Raw genomic sequence first — 21011 nt, 5'->3', positions numbered from 1 at the left:
TAAATGCAGTTCAAGATCTCTCTCTATATAAATAACTTTATCCATCCATCCATCTATCTATCTATCTCTCTATCTATCTATCGTTTATAAATATACAGTAAATATAGATAGATAGATAGATAGAGAGATGGATAGATGAAGATTGATAGAGAGAGAGAGAGAGAGATAGATAGATAGATAGATAGATAGATAGATAGATAGATAGATAGATAGATAGATGATATACTCACTTCTGTACCTGGATTCCTGTACATTGTAACTCTTGAAAAAACCCACAACGTTCGTTCAGTGGTTTATTTTGAAAGAATATGCCGGAAGTTTATAATTGTTCTGCTCTCTGTAACTTGACACCTCTGGGAAAACTCACCGTAGCCAAAAAACGACGGGAAAAATGGAAAAAGCAACAGGCTTTACGAGTTCATCCGTGGATATCCCGAAGAGATAAGGACGAGCAGCGATGGACCAGCATGTCTTCCCCCTGAAACGGGCTTTAAACTGACAATGGTGTCGAGAGGGGGGGAAACGAGGATTTTCCCGCATTTCCATTGAAAGTAAAATTCAAGTTAAGGCAACTCATGGAGAAAGGAGCAAGTCGGGAGTCATGAGCACAGGTTTGTTTCATGGGGGAGCTAAACTAACATAGCAAGCTTACTTAGTTATAGTTAGCGAGAAAACAAAACTTGAAAACACATCCATGGCTTTTACTAGTTGCGCAGCGAACTAATATCCAAATGTGAAAGTTGTAACGGAAGATAGCACCCGCTCTATTTTTACACGGCCGCAGTTAATTACAGTTTTTCTTAATAACAGCTTTCAAAAGGGACGCATTAAAAAGGACCAGGTCGACTTTATTTCAAGTGCTTTTCAAGAAACACAGCTCCCGAAGATTTCCCCGCTGGTCCCGGCAGCCTGTGCTGCAGCTGGAGGGGGTTAAATCCTTTGTCTTAAAACATCTGTCCTGCTGTTGATGCAACAAGTCAAACTCGTTAAACTGCAACGTTATCATCGCATCGAACACCGGAGCCAGCACGGGTCTGCTGGAAGCGGGACATCCCGGGTGAATCTCAAATCGGGATACGTGCCATATAACATAGCTTTCTTATTGTTTTCTCTCTCTCTCTCTCTCTCTCTCTCTCTCTCTCTCTCTCTCTCTCTCTCTCTCTCTCTCACGACATGATACCTGGCGCTTGCGTTTCAAGAGGCCGAGTTCAGCTCAACCCGCTAACAACTTGTGTTTTTATTCATTTAAGTCTTATTGTGTCGCGCCGAATTGAAAATCGTCTCCGAATCAATCACCAGACATGTTTATATTCCTGCCTCGCCGCGCATGACATGTTTATAACGTGATTTTCTGAATGATTTATGGCATTTTTGAACCGGGTTCGGTGTTCCTCACACAGCAGCAGCATGTAAAAGTTTTTTTTTTTTGTGGTCGCTGGCCTTTTCGGAAACATCCGCTCGATGACTCTGCTTCTCGTGGTGTCGGTCAGCCAAGAGTTTCAGCCAGTTGAGCGGAAAATATGGCCTACAATCACATCTTTTTATAAGTTCGGTGTCTTCTTTTTTCTTTAACCTTTATTTAACAAGGTGAATGAGGTACGGGATTGTTTTGCCTTTTCAAAAAAACAAAAAAAAAAAACAGATTAATAATCTTTTCCTAGAAGCAGGCATGTCATCAACACAGCGCCAGAGTAGTTTTCTTTTTTGTTTTTTGGTTTTAATCCAGATTGGCAAAAGCAAACTTTTCAGGAGTGTTTATAAATCAGCAATAATCTGTGAGGTTTAGCAATAACCTGTTTGGGCAGAAGGAGAAACCCAGATAACCATCACCACATGGAGGTCACCACAGAATAATAAAAAAAAAAGGATAATTTTTCATAATTTTTTTGTTGTTGCTCTGCTGCTACTGTAGATGGAAGTGGGGCCGTGCCAAGCCCTGTAACGAATAAGAGGGGAGGCATCCAGCCAGCCGAGGGTCTGAACTCAATAATCCAGTTTCGCTTTGTTTACTGACACAGTTGAGATGGAGCCAGCGCCTGCTATTTAAATACTTTAAAAGAAAAATGAAAGGAAGAAATAAATTAAACGTCGCAGTTAATTTATCACTTCCGCTACGGGAGGTCATGTTTTTGATGCTGTTTGTCTCTCGGCTGGATTCCTCAAAAACTGAGAGGCTGATTTTCACCAAACCCACTAGGTTTTGGGAGGCAAATTAGTCACAGCGCCACCAGGTGGCCACAAGAAATATTAGGTGTTTTGGGGTGGGGTTTTTTTTAGTACAAAACTGAAGTGACTGGACTCCTCTTTTCCTGACTTCACGCGTCTGAGAGTCCCAGCCTGACGACGCACATTTAGTTTATGTCGTGGTCATTGTGCCACATAGTGGTTACAGGAAGTAAGCCGGACGGAGCAAGCACCCTTCAGTTTACACCACAATCAGGATGCCTTGTCTTCAAGTGACGTAGAGCAACAAAACATACAGTGAGTGTCTTCTCTAGCGCCACCTAATGGACACATGAAGTGGTGTTTGCACTTCTTGCTCATGTTCTCAGGTATTTGGGTGCTTTAATTAGGTCTGGAGTTTAAAAAAACAACAACTCAGGGGCCAGAAGTTCTCGAGGGGTTTTCTCGTTGGATCTCTTTTTTTTTCCTGAGCCTTAAATCAGAATTTTCACTCACTATACTCCAGTTCCTCCCCTCTAACCCTGAAAGTGACCTTTTTGACCCCAGCCTCAGCCCCAGCTTGCAGCTGTCCGTGCTTTTATTAGATCCAGGAAGGATGAATAACACGATTAAGTGTCGTGTCGGTGTTGCGTGATACATCCGAGAACGCTCATATAAATAATCTTCTCTCTGTCTCCTCCCTCTTTTGTGCATGCAGGTGTGAAGAAGCCTCCATTAGCTCCCAAACCGAAACTCCCCACCACCAAACCCTCTCCCCCACCCATTGCCCCTAAACCAGGTCTGCTCTCCCAGGCTGTCGTCTCCCAGCCGTCCCCTGCTACTCTTAAAAGGACAAAACCCGCTGTTGCACCCAAACCTTGCATCCCTAAAAGCACAGCTTCTCCTCCTCCTGTTTCACCCCCGTCACCCAAACCCTGCGGCCACCTTATCTTATCTCAGGAACAGGAGGAGGTTTTAGAGGATGGCCTGTTGCTTCTCAATTCCAAAAATGGGATTTTGTCAGACGCCATCCAACGTGAGTCTGACTACATCATTCCCACCTGCTCCTGTGGGTTTGAGGACTGCTCCCTGTGCCGATGTCTGGAAAACGGGAATGTAACTGAGATCGGGAGCAATTTGCACAAAGACCCGTTGAAGAATGGGCTTTCGAAAGAAGGATTTGCAGGAACGAGGCTACAAGAGAAATCGGAAAACCAGCGGGAGGGATTAGCTGCTGAGAAGAGTGAGGGCAGGGGAATTAGTAAAAAGCTGCGGGACAAACCCCAAAGACAGAGACACTTGGACAGGGGATTGGTGAGCAAAGAGGCACAGAGGACTGCAGAGCCGAGGGGGATCGAGTCCGAGCTTGTAAAACATCTGGAGAGTGTCGTGGGTCACACGTGTTCTTTTGCAGATCCTGATGTTGCAAAAACGGATCCAGAGACGAAGGATTTCACAAACTGTAACTGTGCCTGTGATGTTGCAGGCAGCATCAGCGCCCTCCCAAGTGTCACTCTTCACGAGTTTGCAATTTCCTTTGCAGAAAATGTTCAGGTAGGAAGCAGCGAGGATATCAGCGAAGTGTCCCCGACCAGTTTACACCCTGATTTGCAAGTCCCTGCACCCCCCAGCAAGCCTCTCCCAGTCCCTCACCCACGTAAGCTTAGGAAGCCGGCCCTGGTGAGGCAGGACGGCGTGGAGGGCAGCAGCCAGGACCAGTTAGTGGAGGAGAGAAAACAGGGGCCGGAGACGCAGGAGTTGGAGGATAAAGGGAGTTTAGCTGGTCTGCGTCTGAGTGCAGAGGGTGAGGAGCTCAGACAAGACTCAAGTGAGAAGCATCTGCCAGAAGAAGACTCAGGTGTAGACGAGGAACCCAGTGCTCCTGTCCCCCCTCCACGACAGACCTCCCTCTCGCCTCGTCTCCACAGGACAGTCCACATGGCTCCTAATCTTAACAAAAACACCTCTCACTCATTGAACCTGCTTTCACAACCGGACTCAATGAACTACAACAAAGATGGTGGGAAACACTGGGCGGAGGAGGATGAGGAGGATGGCTACGGCGACTTTAAGCGCTACCCCATCACTCACAGCCTCCCCAAGCAGATCAAACTGGGCTGCAACCCCCCTCTGGCTAACGCCAGGAAGGCTCTCTCTGCTGAGGACCAGCAGTCACCGAGGGCACCACCTAGAAAGCCTCAGAGACACAGCCTGCCTGCACCCCCACCACCCTCCATTTGCCCTCCAGCTCCTCCTCATGGTATCACTATGAGGGAGCTGCCTGCACCTCCTCAGGAGAAAACAGCATGGCGCTTTTCCCGACCCTGCATGACCTTCTTCAGCCGACAGATGCCCACCAGGAGCAGCGTGCCTCCCAAGGGTCGAGCCCCGATGCTGGGGGGCAAGCAAAGGGCGCAGTCCTTCTCTGCAGCTGACCTGGCAACCCGTGCAGACTCTCAGAAGAAGGGCTTATCTTTCCGGAAGCTTCTAGAGCTCCGGCTGTCCGTCAAGATGCTGCCAAAGCTGCTGGCCAAGGGAGGCCAGTCTCTGGACTGTACCAGCACTGAGACAAACCGGGGCGGGAAGCGCACCGAGCGTCCCAATAGCTGCATCGGAGAGGTTGATATCAGCGGAGAAGGTGGAGAGGAATTGGTGGAGTACGAGAATGTCCCTCTGTACGAGGAGATCCCGGAGTACATGAACCTGCCCTTTCACAGCGCTCGACTGGGCTGGCCGCAGGATTCTGACGATTCCGACATCTATGAGGTGCAGGATCCCTATCACAGATGCCAGGATCACGAGTACGAGAGGTAGAGTGTCACTCTGAAGCGTTTACAGACCTCTGTGCACGTGGCGTGATGTGGTATTTTTTCAAGATACTCAGTATGCTGACATTTTGCAACTGATTTGGCCCAAATCGAACCACGTTTTATGTGATAATTCACACTTTTACATGATGAAAAACACACACAAACTGTGCTTGTGCTTGAATAATAAGCAAGAAAAAATGTTTTTTTCTTTCTAAAACAGTCATACAAAAAAAAAAAAACTTTAAAAAAAAAAACAGCGACTGTATGACTTCCTCTTCATTCCATTTTATGAACAAGATTATGAGCAGAGAAGAAGAGATGTGCTCATCGGACAAATACCAGATCAGAAATAACCAGCGTCTGCGCGTCTTCATCCTGCGGTAGATTTCAGCTCATGCTTCTGTTGGCGAAGTGTCCAGCCTTATAATGGATGCTGGAGAGGTCGCAGGAAATGATCACACTTCATAGATGATTACAGTTCGCCAGCTGCATTTAACGTGGTGATTAATTGCTCAGGCCTTAACTGCCTGGAGGACAATTGGTGGAATTATTATTATTATTATTATTATTATCAATTATTGATTAGGAATATTAGAACCTGCTTGGTTTGCCTCAAGATGGTCGGTTCACAAATAAATGAAACTTTTTGAAAACAGATTCCGCGTGTGTGAGGGCGTTAACAGGAAGCTCTAGCGTGGGTTTTGTTTCCATTTCTAATCTCAGACCCGACGATGGGTCCCACTGTGGTAGAAGAGTTGCTCGTGACTGAAAAAGAAGGTGTGTTTTTCATGTTCATTGTTAATGAGTCTGCAACCAAGGCGCTCCCCTCAGGAACAGTGACGCGTGTGTTTGTGTATGTGAGGAGAACACTGATGTAGGTCAAGGTCCAGGTACGGCTAGCGTGGGAACGACGGTGTGCAACAGGTGGCCGTGCATGTGATTAGAATTGGTTTGTGTTTACAAGTGTGTGACAGTTGGCCTTTAAACTATTTGCATTGAATTTTTGAATAGAGCATTGATGTGCAGCAGGTCAGCCTGCTTTCCTGTGGGTTATTTTCAGTGGCCAGAGCAGGAAATGTCTGAGAATCGCAGAAACGCCACACAGCTCTCTAGAACAGGGAAAATAAATCTCCAGCAACCACCAACCTCCTCCTCCTCGGCCTGCCCTCCCTCGCACTGTACCGTTTAGCCTCTGCTTAACCTCGTCACTCCATTTTCTCCTCTGTCTTTGTGAGAAAATGTGAGAATGTAGTTTAGTGCTCATGCTGGTAAATGAAGAAGTCGTCTTTTTATGTTGTGCTTAAATTCAGAAAAGCAAGAGGACTTGGAGTGTTGCAGTATCTAAGGAAAATATCAAATTGTTATTGAGCTGCAACTATGCGGAAACATTCGAAATTACATTCAATAGAACACATCCAGAAATTATTATGTCAAATAAAGGCATGGGGTGGAATGTATCATGGGAAGATCCATGTGAAAACCATGCCGCTTTTGCTGAATGAGGAACAAACTGGACGTTTCCCGTCTCCTCCTTCCAGAGCTAACGAGAGTGAGGCGGTGTGTTCCAGGCATCCACTGCTGCTGAGTACCACGGACAGATAGAACACATTGTTGCAAACCCCCCCGCCCCCCCACCCAGCTGAACAGGTCGAACTTGCTGCAGCACATTGCAGACGTCCAGTTCCGTTCAGGCAGTGTCATTAGAATTTATGAGGAACTTTCACTTATCATGATTTCATCTGCCTAGACTTTGAAGTGGTTTTGAAAGTGGTTACAAGTACAACAATATTTCACTTAAAAGATGAATCTGAACTTGGGAGGAACATTGCTTCGTTTTTACTTTGTTATTTTTTTTTATTGAATATGGTTGTCCGCTAGCTACAAATGGAGCTCTGAGCCTAAACCAGAAGAGCACTAAGGAGGACTATTAGAACTGAGAAGATCTAAAACTACAGACTGACAAGTGCAGTTGGAAAACCCTTGACCAAGCAGCTTGATTAATGGCCTAAATAATTGATTATTAGAATTACAGCCAATTATCAATAATTCAGTGTAAGTATAATGGACATGACCAGGAAAATCCCTTGGTCAGCTTGTCACATTCATGCTATTAAGATTCCATTGAGTCAGTCTTGATATCAGGCCCAGCCTGTTCCCATGATAGATAGCACGCTTCCTATTTCCCCTTTTCAGAAAGAGGAACGACAAGTGATGAGTTCAAGGCCACGATGTTAGGTGGCACTGAGGCAAGGCAGCGTGAAATCAGCCTCTAAAACAATTAAGATGTGGCCTGCTTCTTAATTCTGTCTGGTATGCAAAGTGTTTTTGAGTGAATCTGCAGCGTTTCCCAGGCGTCCGAGCTTGTTAAGTTTAGTAGCTTCAGGCTGTAAACAAGTGGCGCTCTGTGCCTGACCCAGTGTGCTGGAATGCTCCACTATAGAGAGGAAGACTTGAGAATGAGAGGAAGAGTGAGCACGTATGGAGTTTTTAAAAGAAGCCGTCAAGGAAGTTGTGAAAGGGTTGCTGTTGTGACTCAAAGGAAACTGCTACCTCATTTCTAGATTAATATTTATTCCGAGAGATAATCTTCTTTGCCAAGTTACATTTAAAATCCCAACAGGCCGCAGATGTGTGAGGACGAGGCCAAGCCAGGACACAGTCAATCCTCCTCCTCAGGAAATCCTAGTTCATCAGCCTTTCAAGTAGAATGCTAAATTATAAAGAAAACAGTGCACGAGCCAGATCAAAACATTAGCAACATACAAACACATGCTGCTGCTTGTACGAACCTGGCAGACACCACTGTTTGTCATTACGAGCCAGCAGGTTGTCTTGCCGCCAGCAGCAGGGTTGATAGAAACACAGCGGGAAACTCTGCATGCAGGGGTACACGTTAGCAATCCGCGCGCTAATATTGGCTTAAACGTTCACTTTGGTGAAGTGTAGCTGCAGAGCGACGAAAAGCAGGAGGTGAATGAAGGCTCAGTGTTGTGACTCAGATTATCCCAGTTACATTCATCAGATTACTGCTCAGAAACTGATGCACGAGCGCAGAAGTGCTACAACCGTCTGATATATCACGTTATATGAAGAATCCCGCTCAGGGGTGTGAAAATGTGACGACAAATAATTTTTGTTGTTTTATGAAATGGCTTCTTCATTTTTTTTCCCCTCGCTTATCCTGCACCTGACTAATAACCAGCTGAACCATATAAATCAATCGGATGCATGCAGCCCTGTCACGGCTAAGCAGTTCATCAGTTTTTCATGCCTTCGCCGTTTATTACCTCCGTCAGCTAATTGGTTTGTCTGAGGATTACGTAAAAGCTACCGGGCTGGTTTCTACCAAATGTGTTGGAGGGGTGGAGCACGGGCCGAAGATGAAATCAGTCAGTTTGAGACACATGTAGACATTTTCATTAACTCCTGCAGGAATGTTGCTCAGACCTCCACAGCAATCTCTCAGCTTCAGTGACAGTTTTTGTTGGTGCAGTGGTGGGTCCACCCCCCCAGCTGTCCTATTTGACCTTCTCACTGCAGACATTTCACACTTTGCTGGAGCGTATTCACGTCTTCATTCAAAATTAGTTTTGATGTCTGAGGTCCTGCCCAGAACGAGGCTATTGTGTGTAAGTGGGGCAAGACTCGTGTGTCTATGATCTGTGTTTATCCAGGGAGGGTTTCTCCACACGAGCTCCTCTCCAGCCCTGCCCGGCTTCAGGCACACATGTCGACATTCCCTCTCACTCTGCCAAGTGCACCATTTAATCACCCTCTGTCACGCCGTTTCTCTTTGTTGTGTTGAATGTGTGGTTTTGGCGAGCAGCGGGTGGCTGGGGCAGGACGTCCACTCTGAGGAAGAGGAGCTCCACAGTTCAGACGAGGAGGACAACAGCTCCGCCTCCAGCAAGGAGCACCTGGAGGAGGCTGACCGGCAGGTAAAGCCCAAGCTTCATAGCACAAGAGCAGCTATGACACAGTTATGTTAGCTGTTGTAATAAACTGATTAGAGCTGAAACTCGGGGGGGGGGGGGGGGCTCACCTGCTTTGACCCACTCAAGAGTGAAGACCCCTGCCCACGTTATGTCCCTAAACCCTGCTGTCATGTTGTGACTGGGACATATTTTCAGTGTTTTCTTGCTAATAATGCTAAACACAGTACAAGGAGCTGAGTTGTAACACTCACAGTGCTGGTTCGGTGTGTGTGCATGCGTAAGGTCAGAATACTCCACATGTTTGGATCATCATTGCGTTTCAGACGATGAGCACATTGAGGCGAAGGTCATCAGGAAGTGCGGTTTATAAAACGGCGACATATTCAGATTATTGTTGCTACTGGTGCTCTTAGAGCTGTAAACTTGGATGATCGGATACTCGGGATGAATGTTAAGTTCAGGTCTGAACAGCGTCGGCGGCACCGAGAGAAAGAAACTGTTAGTGTTTATCAGTAAGTGGGGGCGGGGGTGGGGGGGGTGGCTAAGATTAGAGAAAAGCTCCTCTTTTATCTTGTGAATCCTTTTGTGACTCCTTCATCGTGTAATTCATCATGTGTGCTGGAACCACCGACTTTATTCACCCTCTGACATTAAATAGATAACGCCACAGATCTGTTACCAGCAGCTTTTTCATTTTTTCAAACATGATGCCAGCAAATAAAATTGGTGGAACATTTACAGATTACTGTGACCATCTCATATTGGAGATGACTAAAGAGTCACTGCTGCAGGCGATTGTGTGCTCGCCTGCTGCCAAGTGTGTTCACTGGCCTCCAGAAGTGTGTGTGTGTGTGTGTGTGTGTGTGTGTGTGTGTGTGTGTGTGTGTGTGTGTGTGTGTGTGAGAGAGAGATGGGGGGATGGTGAACAAACACAGGAATAGCTCTCTGACTGACTGAATGAGTTTGTTTTACATTTATTTTTCCACCCGGTGTGACCCTCTCTGTGATACTGTCATCACCTGACGCCCCTCACGGCTCCAGCAGGGTATCACAAACACAGGCGTCGGTAGGACCAGTAGGAGCTTTAAGTCAAGAGGGTGCCAAGGACACGGTCCAAATTAAGTCAGAGAGAGGGAGGGAGAGAGAGACTGCCCCATTACCATTCCACAACACACACCATCAGAAAGAAAGACAGGGAGGGAGGCAAGGGGGAGAGGGGAAAGTTGCTGTTCTACTTTCAACCCTGGTTCGAGCTTGTTTGGAAGTGCGAACAGCTCAATCCTGATGGTTTTACACTCTGAAACATCATCCAGGGATCATGGTGATTTGCAGCGAGCCTGTGAGTGAACGCTTAAGCGTTTAGCATCATCTCTGTCGCCTCAAATGACTGTAACTCTGCTCTTTTCAGCAAGAGGATGAGATGAAGAGGAAGAAGGTGGTGCACATCGCCCAGGAAATCATGAGCTCTGAGAAAGTGTGAGTGGTGGAACAAAGGCCCAACATTTACCTTCCTTCACATCCCTTGAGTGTGTGAATGATACATCTCTGCTCTTCCATCAGGTTTGTGGATGTCCTGAAGCTTCTCCACATCGTAAGTGCCTCAATTCTTTATTTACATGAATGCAGCTTTTGTAAAATGAGATTATATTTTCACTGACATGAGTTGTGAGTGGAGATGACACGGATTAACGAGCTCTCAGCTCGTCCACGGTGTTGTCTTTGCTTCAGTGCCGGCACACAGTGCGGCAGTTATTCCCGAGGCGAGGCTTTATGAGTTGTTGGAGGGTTTTGGTTTCCTGTTGGTGGCAGCGGGCAGGTGAACACACACTGACGCTTTCATCAATCCTGTTTGTGTGTGGAGGATGAGTCAGTTGAAGGGATTATTAGTCAGGAGTTAAGAGCTGGTCTGGTGAAGGTGGAGTGGGATGTGTAATTCCATTTTATGGAGTTATAGATAATTCAAAGTTTCAAATCGACTTGGGTCTTTGTTGGAAGGTTTGACTGCAGTCAGTTCTGTTTGATGGCTTTTTTTTTTTTACGAGCAACACAAGAGCAGTCGGGCTCTATAGAGCGACCCACATGACCCAGCTCAGACCATCGGGGGGAAACACGTGAAAACTCAGAACCAGCATGAGAGAATCAGGTCCGTCCTGTTGCTGGGATATCAGAGATTGTGGGCGGAGTATTTCCTCCCTGTACGTGAGTTTTTCAACGTTTGACACGGATACTGCTCCTTTTGATTAAGAAAACCTCAAGGACATAAGAGTTCTAGATCAGCCTGCTGGGGAAGGCCAGGTGAGAGGGCTCACTCCCGAAAGGTCAAGGGTCCACCTGTCTGGTTCCCTTAGACGAGGCTTTAGCGAGACCACCACAGGACTGGTAGAAATCACGGCCCTGTGGCTGACGGGGGAGGGCGAGGCGCAGAACTCTCTCCAAGAAAAGAGGTCAACTCACATTCTTCTGTGTCCGCGGACGGCCCGGCCACGCAGCAGCTGCTTCCTCAGGCCACAGAGACGACCTCCAGACACACACATACCCATATAATCCTCTGTGTGTGTGTGTGTGTGTGTGTGTGTGTGTGTAGTATGTGCCGTGTGTGTGCGAGTTGGTGCGTGCGTTGGTGGCTGTGTGTGCATTCTTGTGGCGAGCCATCCAGCTGATGCATCTTTAAATGGTTTGTCCTTCTTTGAAGTTGGTTCACAGTGTTGTGGGGGTTTGTTGGAGTTTGACAGTTTACCTGCCGGCCCGGAGGGGAACAGTGCCAGGATTTATGTGACTGAGTAATGAAGCTAAATAAGGAACAGGATTTGACAATTGCTGTTTGGGATTATTTACATCAAACTACATCTATACAAGTGTGACTGTGTGTCTGTGGTGTCACGTGCCTTCCACTGCTGAACACTCACACACACACACACTGCTGTGTCCTAAGAGTCCACATTTATTGCGAGCTTTCACTGTGACGGTGTGTTCACTCACTGGGACGCTGGGATCGTGTGTGGCTCCCTGCTTCCTTCCAGGTGGATGTGTGTGTTGGCCCACTGGACGAAGTTAAGAGGGCTGACTCAGCTGCGCGTGTGTGTGTGTGTTTGTGTGTGTGTGTGTGTGTGTGTGTGTGTGTGTGTGTGTGTGTGTGTGTGTGTGTGTGTGTGTGATGTATAAGTGTGCGTGTGTGTCATGTATAACGTGACGATGTATGGGGGCGGTTTATGAGGTGATAATCAGGTGTTCCGGTTCAGCTGCTATATAAGCTGTAGACAGGCTTGTGTGTGTGTCTGTGAGAGAGAGAGAATGAAAAAGTAATGGTAGAACCCTCTGTGTTGCTGCAGGACTTTCGGGATGCTGTTGCCAAGGCAACTCGTCAGAACGGGAAGCCGGTGGTGGATGAGCGGATCCTCAGCCAGATCCTTTATTACCTGCCGCAGCTCTATCAACTTAATAGAGACCTGCTGAGAGAGCTGGAGGAGAGAGTGGCCCACTGGTACACACACACACACATACATACACACATTTAATGAAGTTCACTCAGACATCACTTTTGATGTTGTGGTCACTCCTATCAGCAGTGGTGAGATATTTTTATAGCTGCTTGTGCAGTCATGTGATTAGTTCTGATGATGTAAACAACCCTCAGGTTGACCACCTGATCTCAAGGTTGTAAAATAAAGGTGAACGCTGAAGTTCTCATTCTGACTGTTTAAAAAACCCCAAAACGAAACGACGATGTCATAGGTTTTGATGCTGTGTTGTGTGAGGGAGGTGTTGCTGCACATCTGAGCAGTCAGCATCACAGCTGACTACTAATCATAGTAACCACAACAATAATTATAATGACAATGATAATAATAATTATGACAATAACAATGATAGTAATGACAACAATAATAATGATAATAATAATAATGGCCAAAATGAAACTAAGACTTTGGGCTTCGTAACTGCTCATGTGTTCATTTTATTTTATAGATAATTTATCATACACTCGTATATCGATGTGAAGAGAGACTCGTGTGTCAGTGCTGGCTGATGTTTGCTGTGCTGTTCTTGCATAAAAAGTGAATTGAAATAACAACAACACTGATCGAACCAAAAATAACAAAACCATCAGCTTTGGGATGAATGTGTATTTTAAGCATCTGTGTTTATCTGTGTTTACCCTTAAACTCACCGTGAGTCCCAAAGCAACTGGAAGTGGGGAGTCATAGACAACACTTTCCAACAGTTGCAGCTTCTCCTATTTATGATGATATTTGAAACAACTTTATTGTCATTAATTATTCACCAGCCTTCGTTTGCCCAGGGGAGGGGCTGTTATGGTGTCAATTAAACACTCAAATCTACTCAAGACTACGTTATACTTAGTTATAAAACCTTTATTAAATGTTCTGCTCTGACCTGGACGGCGCTAATGCTATCATTGTTTCCCCTGTATTGATCACCAAGTGTAGCTGGTAGCTTCAGTTGGTGAAAGTAGAACTCCTGTTTGTCTGGTCTCAGGAGCGACCACCAGCGGCTGTCGGACATCTTTGTCCAGAAGGGTCCGTACCTGAAGATGTACTCCACCTACATCCGCCAGTTTGACAACAACGTGGCTCTGTTGGACGAGCAATGCAGGAAAAACCCGGCGTTCGCTGCTGTCGTCCGAGAGTTTGAGGTAGAGCTGAGTTGGTGTGTTTGCTTCTGCAGCCATTTGACTGTTACACTTTGATCGGCATCCATTTTTTGTATTATTTCAATGACTTTTAATCACATGAGGTACGTTCAGTGAATAGTTTAAACAGAGAAAAGCTCATCTGAGCATTTCTACGTTCTGGGAGCCTGAATTTTGGTGCTGATACCAACATCAGGCAGTAAGGAGTTCTGCAATCGGCTTCTTGGCAATTTTTTGGTAAAAGTGGAACACAACACACTACAATTTTAATATAAAATGAATCTTCAATCCTCAAAGCTGAATCCAAAACAGCTGATATCAGTAGCTGCCAGTGTGTGTGTGTGTGTGTGTGTGTGTGTGTGTGTGTGTGTGTGTGTGTGTTTATGTGCAGCAGTGTGCATAAAAAAAGTTTTGTGTTTGTTTTGACTCAGACGAGTCCGAGATGTGCCAGCCTGGCCCTGAAACACTACCTGCTGAAACCAGTGCAGCGAATCCCCCAGTACCAGCTGCTGCTCACAGGTAGCACCTCCCTCCTCCTCCACTTCCTGTTTAAAGAGACTCCTGCACGCTGCAGGTCGGCGGTTTATTGAATTATGCTGCTCTTTTATTGGCAGCATGTGAATTCAAGCTCTAACTGTTGATGCTTCGTTAGTGTTTTAGTACTTTACTGCCCCCTGGTGGACGAGTGAAAGGACCTTGTTCAACATCTTAAAGTCTGCAAAACAGATTTCCATCTTTTCAAATTTGACACGCTCTTTCACAGATTATCTAAAGAATTTGCCCGAGGACTCGGAGGATTATAAAGACACTCAAGGTAAGAGGAAGGACAGTCTTACACCTGCATGGGCTGATTTCATGGGTAAGACTTCAGATCTCATGTTTAAACTGTGGTATCAATGCAGCGGCCCTCAGCATCGTGAAGGAAGTAGCAAACCACGCCAACGACATCATGAAACAAGGGGTAAGAACCGTCCTGGCTCAGTCCTCAGGTTTGGCAGCGAAGGTTCCCTTCAGCCTCGTGATTCTCTTCTCGTCTGCTTTTGCAGGACAACTTTCAGAAGCTGATGCAGATCCAGTACAGTCTCAATGGCCAGCATGAGATAGTTCAACCTGGCAGGGTACGTCATACTGGTTTTTATCAGGTTCTGCCCAAATGTTCAGAACCTTTACACAGAACAAAGGTTCCTACAAAGGTGTAAATTCTCCCAGTGCTCTGTCAAATACCAGTTAAAGCGCCAACGTGTCAAGCCGACAGTCAGCCGGAGCCGATGGTCAGCGTCTGTCTGTCAGCTCTAGTTTTTTTGGTGTGTACCTCACTGCTGGCTGTAGCCGGTCAGTGTCAGTGAGAGTCCAAGTTCCGATTGGCTGGTCAGAAGCCAATCAGAGCACGAGAGGAGAAACTGAACTGGCAAAAGTAAGCTAACAGCGAGTCGAGATGGCTCATTTCCCCCCTAAAACAGGAGATCACATGATCTTGATAAGCAGCAACAATATGTCCTGAGACTATTCAGCCTTGTTAGTTTCTTATTTTCAGCAACAAATGCAGACTAACGCCTCCTGCTGGTTTGGAGAGTTGTTTTCTCTCACGCCTGTGCAGAACATGAGCGGTAAATGAGCGTCGTCTCGGCAGCGTATTGGCGTGCTACAAGAGGCGATGCAGCAGTCTTCACCACCGCTCCTGAGTTTAGCTCGGTGTGTAAGGGCCTCGACGCAGCTTTGCGTGACTCTGCCTGATGGAGGCTCACCAGAGGTGTAATGTGTTTAAGTAAATATTTGTGCAAGTAATGTAAATTTGAAGATTTTCCTTGATGCTGGAGTTTTCCTACCATATCTGGCTTTTTGGAAAATTGAGTCAAATGTTTATGTCAGCTCAGTAAGAAAAGGGAGCCGATCTCTCCTTTTTTGTCACTTGTTTACTCTGTCATTAGTAATGTTGGATGTTCAGAGTGAGGCTAAATGCTCTGGAGGACAAGATGAGAGCCTATCATGTGCCTGATGAAAGCTCTCTCTTTACTATCTAAACGGCGGCTTTTCCCCACAAGTCATAAATCAGCCACTGAGCTCGGAATGCTGGTTCTCAGGAGCCCAGTTTGGACTAAACATGTCCATATTTGCAGGTGTTTCTGAAGGAGGGAACTCTGATGAAGCTGTCCAGGAAAGTCATGCAGCCACGAATGTTCTTCCTGGTGAGCAAGAACAGAACTGGTCCAGCACCAGTGTGGAACATTACAGCAGACCAGTTCAACCAGCTCGTGTTTGCTGCTAACATTGATTGACAGTAATGAGGGTTCTCAAAATCTTCATCCGTATTTTGTTCTAAAGTTTGTTTTTCTGTCTTCAGTTTAACGACGCTCTCATGTACACCACTCCAGTCCAGTCTGCCCAGTACAAACTCAACAGCGTCCTCTCTCTGGCTGGGATGAAGGTTAGCGACTCCTCACTGTCCTGGGCGTTCCGGCTTGTGTTTGCTTTCCAAGTGCTCGTCTTTGTTTTATTTTGATAACCTCTGGTCCGCTGCGTGCGGCCCCGTCCAGTAGGTTTACCACCATTCAGACAGACGCTGAGTTTGCAGCAGCAGCTCCGCCTCGCTCATGTATTTGAGTCTGGTTGTGATCAGTCTGGTGTGTTCCCAGGTGAGCAAACCCAGCCAGGAGGCCTATCAGAACGAGCTGAACATCGAGAGCGTTGAGCGCTCCTTCATCCTGTCTGCCAGGTCAGGACTTGGCCCAGTGTAGCGTGAGCTTATGTGATATCGGCTGTAGCTGATGGTTGTGTTCCTTTACGCTTGCAGCTCGGCTACAGAGAGAGACGAGTGGCTGGAGGCCATCGCCAAGGCGATAGACGACTACACGAAAAAGAAAATAACCTTCATATCAAGCCGCAGTCAGGAGGAGGTAATGTTGGGACGCTGGCTTCCATTTTTTCTTTTGTAAATGAGAGAAGTGTGCAGCAGACCGGTGGCTGAGAGGGTGACTCTACGTTTGATTGTTGCGCTGCACTCCAGCAGGCTCAGGTTCTGCCTTTGTTTGAGCTGGACTTCAGATCAGAAAATCCTCCTCCCATGTCAGTGTTGGGTCTTGAGGGGTTAATATTGGACATCCCCGTCCATGTTAACGTGTTCTGTATGGATGGATGGATGTGAACGCTCTGTGCCTCTGTCTGCTCAGGCTGAGGGTGTCGCCGTTGACAGCGGGGCCCCGTTGGGTTCAAAAGCTCCGATCTGGATCCCAGACCTGAGGGCCACCATGTGCATGATCTGCACCTGCGAGTTCACCCTCACCTGGAGGAGGCACCACTGTCGCGCCTGTGGAAAGGTCCGCACTGCTCCCAGCATGCACTGCTTCTACACAGCAATACTGAAGCGACCTCCCTTGAACTGCACTGATGTGTGTATTGTGACAGGTGGTGTGTCAGGCCTGCTCCACTAACAAGTACTACCTGGAGTACCTGAAGAACCAGCCAGCACGTGTATGCGACCAGTGCTTCGCCAAGCTTCAGGAGAACAGTGAGTGAGACGTGATGAGCAGGTTTGCATTTCTAGGTTTTATTCCTGTCAACAAATAGCAGGAAAAAAACACCGAAATCAGTAAGAGATGACGAGCAAGCGTGAGCTTCCAAGCCGGATTCCTCAATGCCACAACTGGAACCCTGGAGTGAGCCACATGTTCCCTCATTACCATGAACAAACACTGGAGCTTGTTTTGACTCACACACACACATACACACACATACACACACACACCATCCTCCTGCCAGATATGCTCACTCGTGGAAAATGTAAATGAATCCACAGCTAAAAATAATAGACTCTTTTAAATTAAGTTTACTGAAAACTAGAGTGTCCAACTGTTACAGAAGGGCCGGCAGCTTCGGTGGAGAGGCTCGGAAATATTCAGAGACAAAGTGTTGACGTAGTTTGTTGTCAATAACACTTAAAAATACCGTAAAGTCGGACCGTAAGTGACCTTTGACCACTGAAGTCTTTCCTCCGTCCCTCCCGCTGTTCCTGCTTGTTTTTGTCACATTAAACCTCGCGTTTCGCGTCTTCAGGTGACCGCTGTGCCTCGACATCCGTTTCTCCCATCAAGTCCGGAGCTTTTTCCTTCACGAGGAAACAGAAGAAGATTCCCGCTGCACTGAAAGAGGTGAGCTGCACAAAACCAGCTACGTCTGTTTGTTGTCGCTCGGATGGGATGAGACGTGTTTTCCGTGTTCTTCCAGGTGTCCGCCAACACGGAAAACTCCTCAATGAGCGGCTACTTAAACAGGTCAAAGGGCAACAAGAAGCAGTGGAAGCGGCTGTGGTTTGTCATCAAGAATAAAGTCCTGTACACCTACGCTGCCAGTGAGGTACCGGCGCAGTGTCACCTGGGCTCATTCAGAACTTGTCCCGCCTCTGGGCTCCTTTGGTTGAGTAACCATTTCTCCTGGCAGGATGTTGCAGCGTTGGAGAGCCAACCCCTGCTGGGCTTCTTCCTGAGAGAGGAGAAGAACGGGCCGGCTCAGAAACTGCAGTTCAAGCTGTACCATAAAAACACGCTGTTTTACATCTTCAAAGCTGACGACATCCCCACAGCACAGAGGTACCTGACATCAGAGCGGCTCTCGGCTTCTGCCGCGCTGCGCTCATGCAGGACAGCGTCTTCACCCAAATTTATTATTTTGAGGCCTTGAGAGACGCAACTTCCATTCAATCCAAGCGCGGCGACACACAAGCAGACTGACGAAGATCACAAACCCTGAAAGAACTTGTTCCCTCAGTTTAGTCCTCATTGACATAGCCGTCTCCCTCACATTAATCCAGTATATCAAGTTACACTTCATGGCCACGAATTAAGTAGAATTGAGGGAACAATTTATATCTCGTGTCCTAAAATATATGGGCTTTCTCTCAAGGTTGATTCTGTTTATGGGTCATTTTCTGCTTGTGTCTTTATCTCTAGATGGATCGAGGCCTTCCAAGAGGCGATGATTCTTGAACAGTGATTATCGTAATTGCGTTGAAGTCTCGGCCCCGTAACCATTTGATGGACAACTTACGACCTTTGGTCTCAGGTCAAAGGTCACCAGCTCAGGAAGGACTCCGGGATGGGCTGCCTGCTTTCCAGAGAGAACCCCGCTGCAGAAAGAAGCCAGACTGCTTTCCTCTCAAAGAACTGGATTTTTGTTTTCAAGGATATCCAAACATTTCTGTCTACAACAGCTGCTGAAGCTCAGCCGTGCTGGTTGATGTCAGAGCTGGGTCGCAGCCGCAGGTCAAAGGTCAAGTCCAGAAGCATGTATGTGGAAGTGAGATGGAACAGTTGCCACGACAGTTTAAACTCAAGAAATCTGAGAAGTTTGAAGCCTGGGAGTAGGATTTACATTCAAAGTGAAGGAATTCTCTTAACGTCGCCAGCATTTGTGTTAAAACCTGCAGTTCATCTCAATTAAGCGTTTAGTAACGCATCAAATATCCAAAATGTTACAACTGAACCGTGGAAGCAAAGAATCGCTGATGTTTGTTGGAGTGATTTAACAAGGTTGGATTTTACTGTGAAAATCAGGCTTGTAGTTCTTCTCTGTCAGTTGATCTCTCTGGTTTAGAGATTTTATTCTTATATTTTTAGATTCAAGATACCAAACATCTGCGTCATGGGTAGAACAGCATCCTGGAGAAAACTGGAATATCACGCTGAATAATTTAGATATATTTTTCATACGATTAAAATATTATCTGTTCGGCCACCGTGGAAGTGGCCTGTGTTTTGTACATGAACATGAAAGAGCAACAGTGACGTTTTATATCAGTATTTATAATGTTGGAAGAGGCTGATTTATTGTTTGATAGCACAAGCTGCCACTTTTTTCTTTTTTCGTTTCTTTTTTTTGGAGTCAGGGTTTGTTAGGATTTACATCGTTTTCTAATTGCGTTGGAACCATTTTAAAAACAACATGACACTTTGACATTAGCAACGACTGTCTGAAGTATGCATGGACGATATTTCTGAGGAGAAGAGCATTCAGAATTCTGGTTGTTTTGCAGAAACGTTTTCCTGTTTTGAGATGAATTGCAATAATATAGCTGGTGCTCTTTTTTTTTCTTTTTTTTTAAAGAAAGTATTTACAGAACAAATGTTGGCATCTTGATTTCATGACTACTCACTTTCTAGCCCGGGTACGCTGGCGTCTGTAGAGTACCGGGCCCTGGAGTGGCCTTATATGTGTGTGTTCTGTATGTTTTGTGGCCAGAACATGTAAAAGGTTTCGACCACCAGGTAGAATTTGTCCCCATCAGTTTAGTGATTTTTGAGGCCTTGACTTTTAACTTCATGTTCTCTCAGTTTCATAAATTTGTGGGAACAGGTTAGTTTAGCTTACATCTTATGGCCACAAATTACTCAAAACGTAGGAACAAGCTATATTTCGTGGACGCAAATCAATTAAACGGAGCGAACAAGTTATTTTTCACGGCCTTAAAAATCGCTCAGTCGAGGGAACAAGTTATATCTTGTGGCCACATGTTCTGGCACCGTCTTTCCGGCCATTCCAGGGCTCCGTCATAGAACAATAACCTGTCAACTCTGTTCATTCCTGGTTAGATTTGTTGCACTATCCCATCATGGCAAGAGTAGGAGATCCCACAGTTGTAAATCTGTTCTAGTGAGGGAATGAAATTCAGCCCTCGGAGCTTCTGTCGTCTGGAACTCATCCCAGTTGAGTCTTGTAAGGAACAAGAAATCTGCTGCGGAAGTGCTAGTCGGCTAGCCTGCATTTTGTCATGATTGTACATTAGTGATCATTTTTGTAAACATCAACTCTATGCTGAGATATAAACAATGATTCCAAACTGTCAGGCAACAGTTTTTAATAAAATATATATAAATATATTTCTTCTTCTGGTGCATTATTTGGTTGTTATTTCAAGGTGAGCCATGGAGGTCACCTGCCATCGCTAACCGCTGTCGCTACCTAATTGCAGAGTGCAAAGAGACGTGTGTGTGGGAGGCGGCGCATCCCTGCATCTGAGGGTCAACTGTGGGTGAAGTCTGGGTCTTTGAGCCGCTGGTCAAAGCTCTGCTCTGAGATAAGGCCTTTTTATGAGTGACTCATGAGTCAAATCTTTCTGTGGTTTTATGCTCTATTTCCCCGAGTGGTGACCCCTGGTAGATCTCTCTTGAGAAATAGCGAGGGGTTGCAGCTGAGTTGAGACTGTCCTTTTAATTAAAAATCAAGAGCTCAAGTGTCAGGGAGGATCTGCTCTGAACACAAACCAGCTGGCTCTGACCTCTGACCTCACCCGTATAACAACCTTTTAAAATACAACACATGCTTGAGGGATTAATCAAGATAAAATAGTGTTCCCTCTAAACATGGCTTCATTTAATATCTCACAAAAAAAAAACAAAGTCAAGGGAGAAAAAGTGAAAATTAATACAGGATAAAAGAAAATTAAATATTCTCTGTTTCCTA

At 46.1% G+C, this 21011-nt stretch overlaps 1 protein-coding gene across 2 annotated transcripts; it reads left to right on the top strand.

The window, feature by feature from the left end:
- Positions 1-366: 366 nt before the first annotated feature.
- On the top strand, positions 367-20391 carry fgd6 (FYVE, RhoGEF and PH domain containing 6). Of its 2 annotated transcripts, XM_086201774.1 has the most exons (21): positions 367-611; positions 2882-4973; positions 8800-8911; positions 10317-10384; positions 10469-10499; positions 12238-12389; positions 13406-13562; positions 13991-14078; positions 14323-14373; positions 14462-14520; positions 14606-14677; positions 15677-15745; positions 15901-15984; positions 16193-16272; positions 16351-16453; positions 16727-16873; positions 16962-17064; positions 17610-17704; positions 17781-17909; positions 17994-18142; positions 18503-20391. In XM_086201774.1, exons 1-21 carry the CDS (start codon positions 602-604, stop codon positions 18543-18545), a joined length of 3894 nt encoding a protein of 1297 aa, XP_086057900.1. In that variant the 5' UTR covers positions 367-601; the 3' UTR covers positions 18546-20391. The 2 variants fall into 2 exon arrangements, with proteins under 2 accessions (XP_086057900.1, XP_086057899.1); XM_086201773.1 differs by having other exon boundaries at positions 17781-18142.
- Positions 20392-21011: the final 620 nt, after the last annotated feature.

This window comes from Aulostomus chinensis, chromosome 4 (assembly GCF_037954235.1).
Source record: "Aulostomus chinensis isolate RoL2024-O1b breed Wild chromosome 4, RoL_Achi_v1.0, whole genome shotgun sequence".
In the NCBI taxonomy this organism is placed as follows: Eukaryota; Metazoa; Chordata; class Actinopteri; order Syngnathiformes; family Aulostomidae; genus Aulostomus; species Aulostomus chinensis.
This window is presented reverse-complemented; position numbering and strand designations above follow the sequence as displayed.

Excerpts from the sequence above, each read along its gene's own strand:
- fgd6 (XM_086201773.1), top strand. Across the intron at positions 8,912-10,316 it reads TGGAGGAGGCTGACCGGCAG|CAAGAGGATGAGATGAAGAG; the intron begins GTAAAGCCCAAG and ends TGCTCTTTTCAG. Across the intron at positions 10,385-10,468 it reads ATCATGAGCTCTGAGAAAGT|GTTTGTGGATGTCCTGAAGC; the intron begins GTGAGTGGTGGA and ends CTCTTCCATCAG.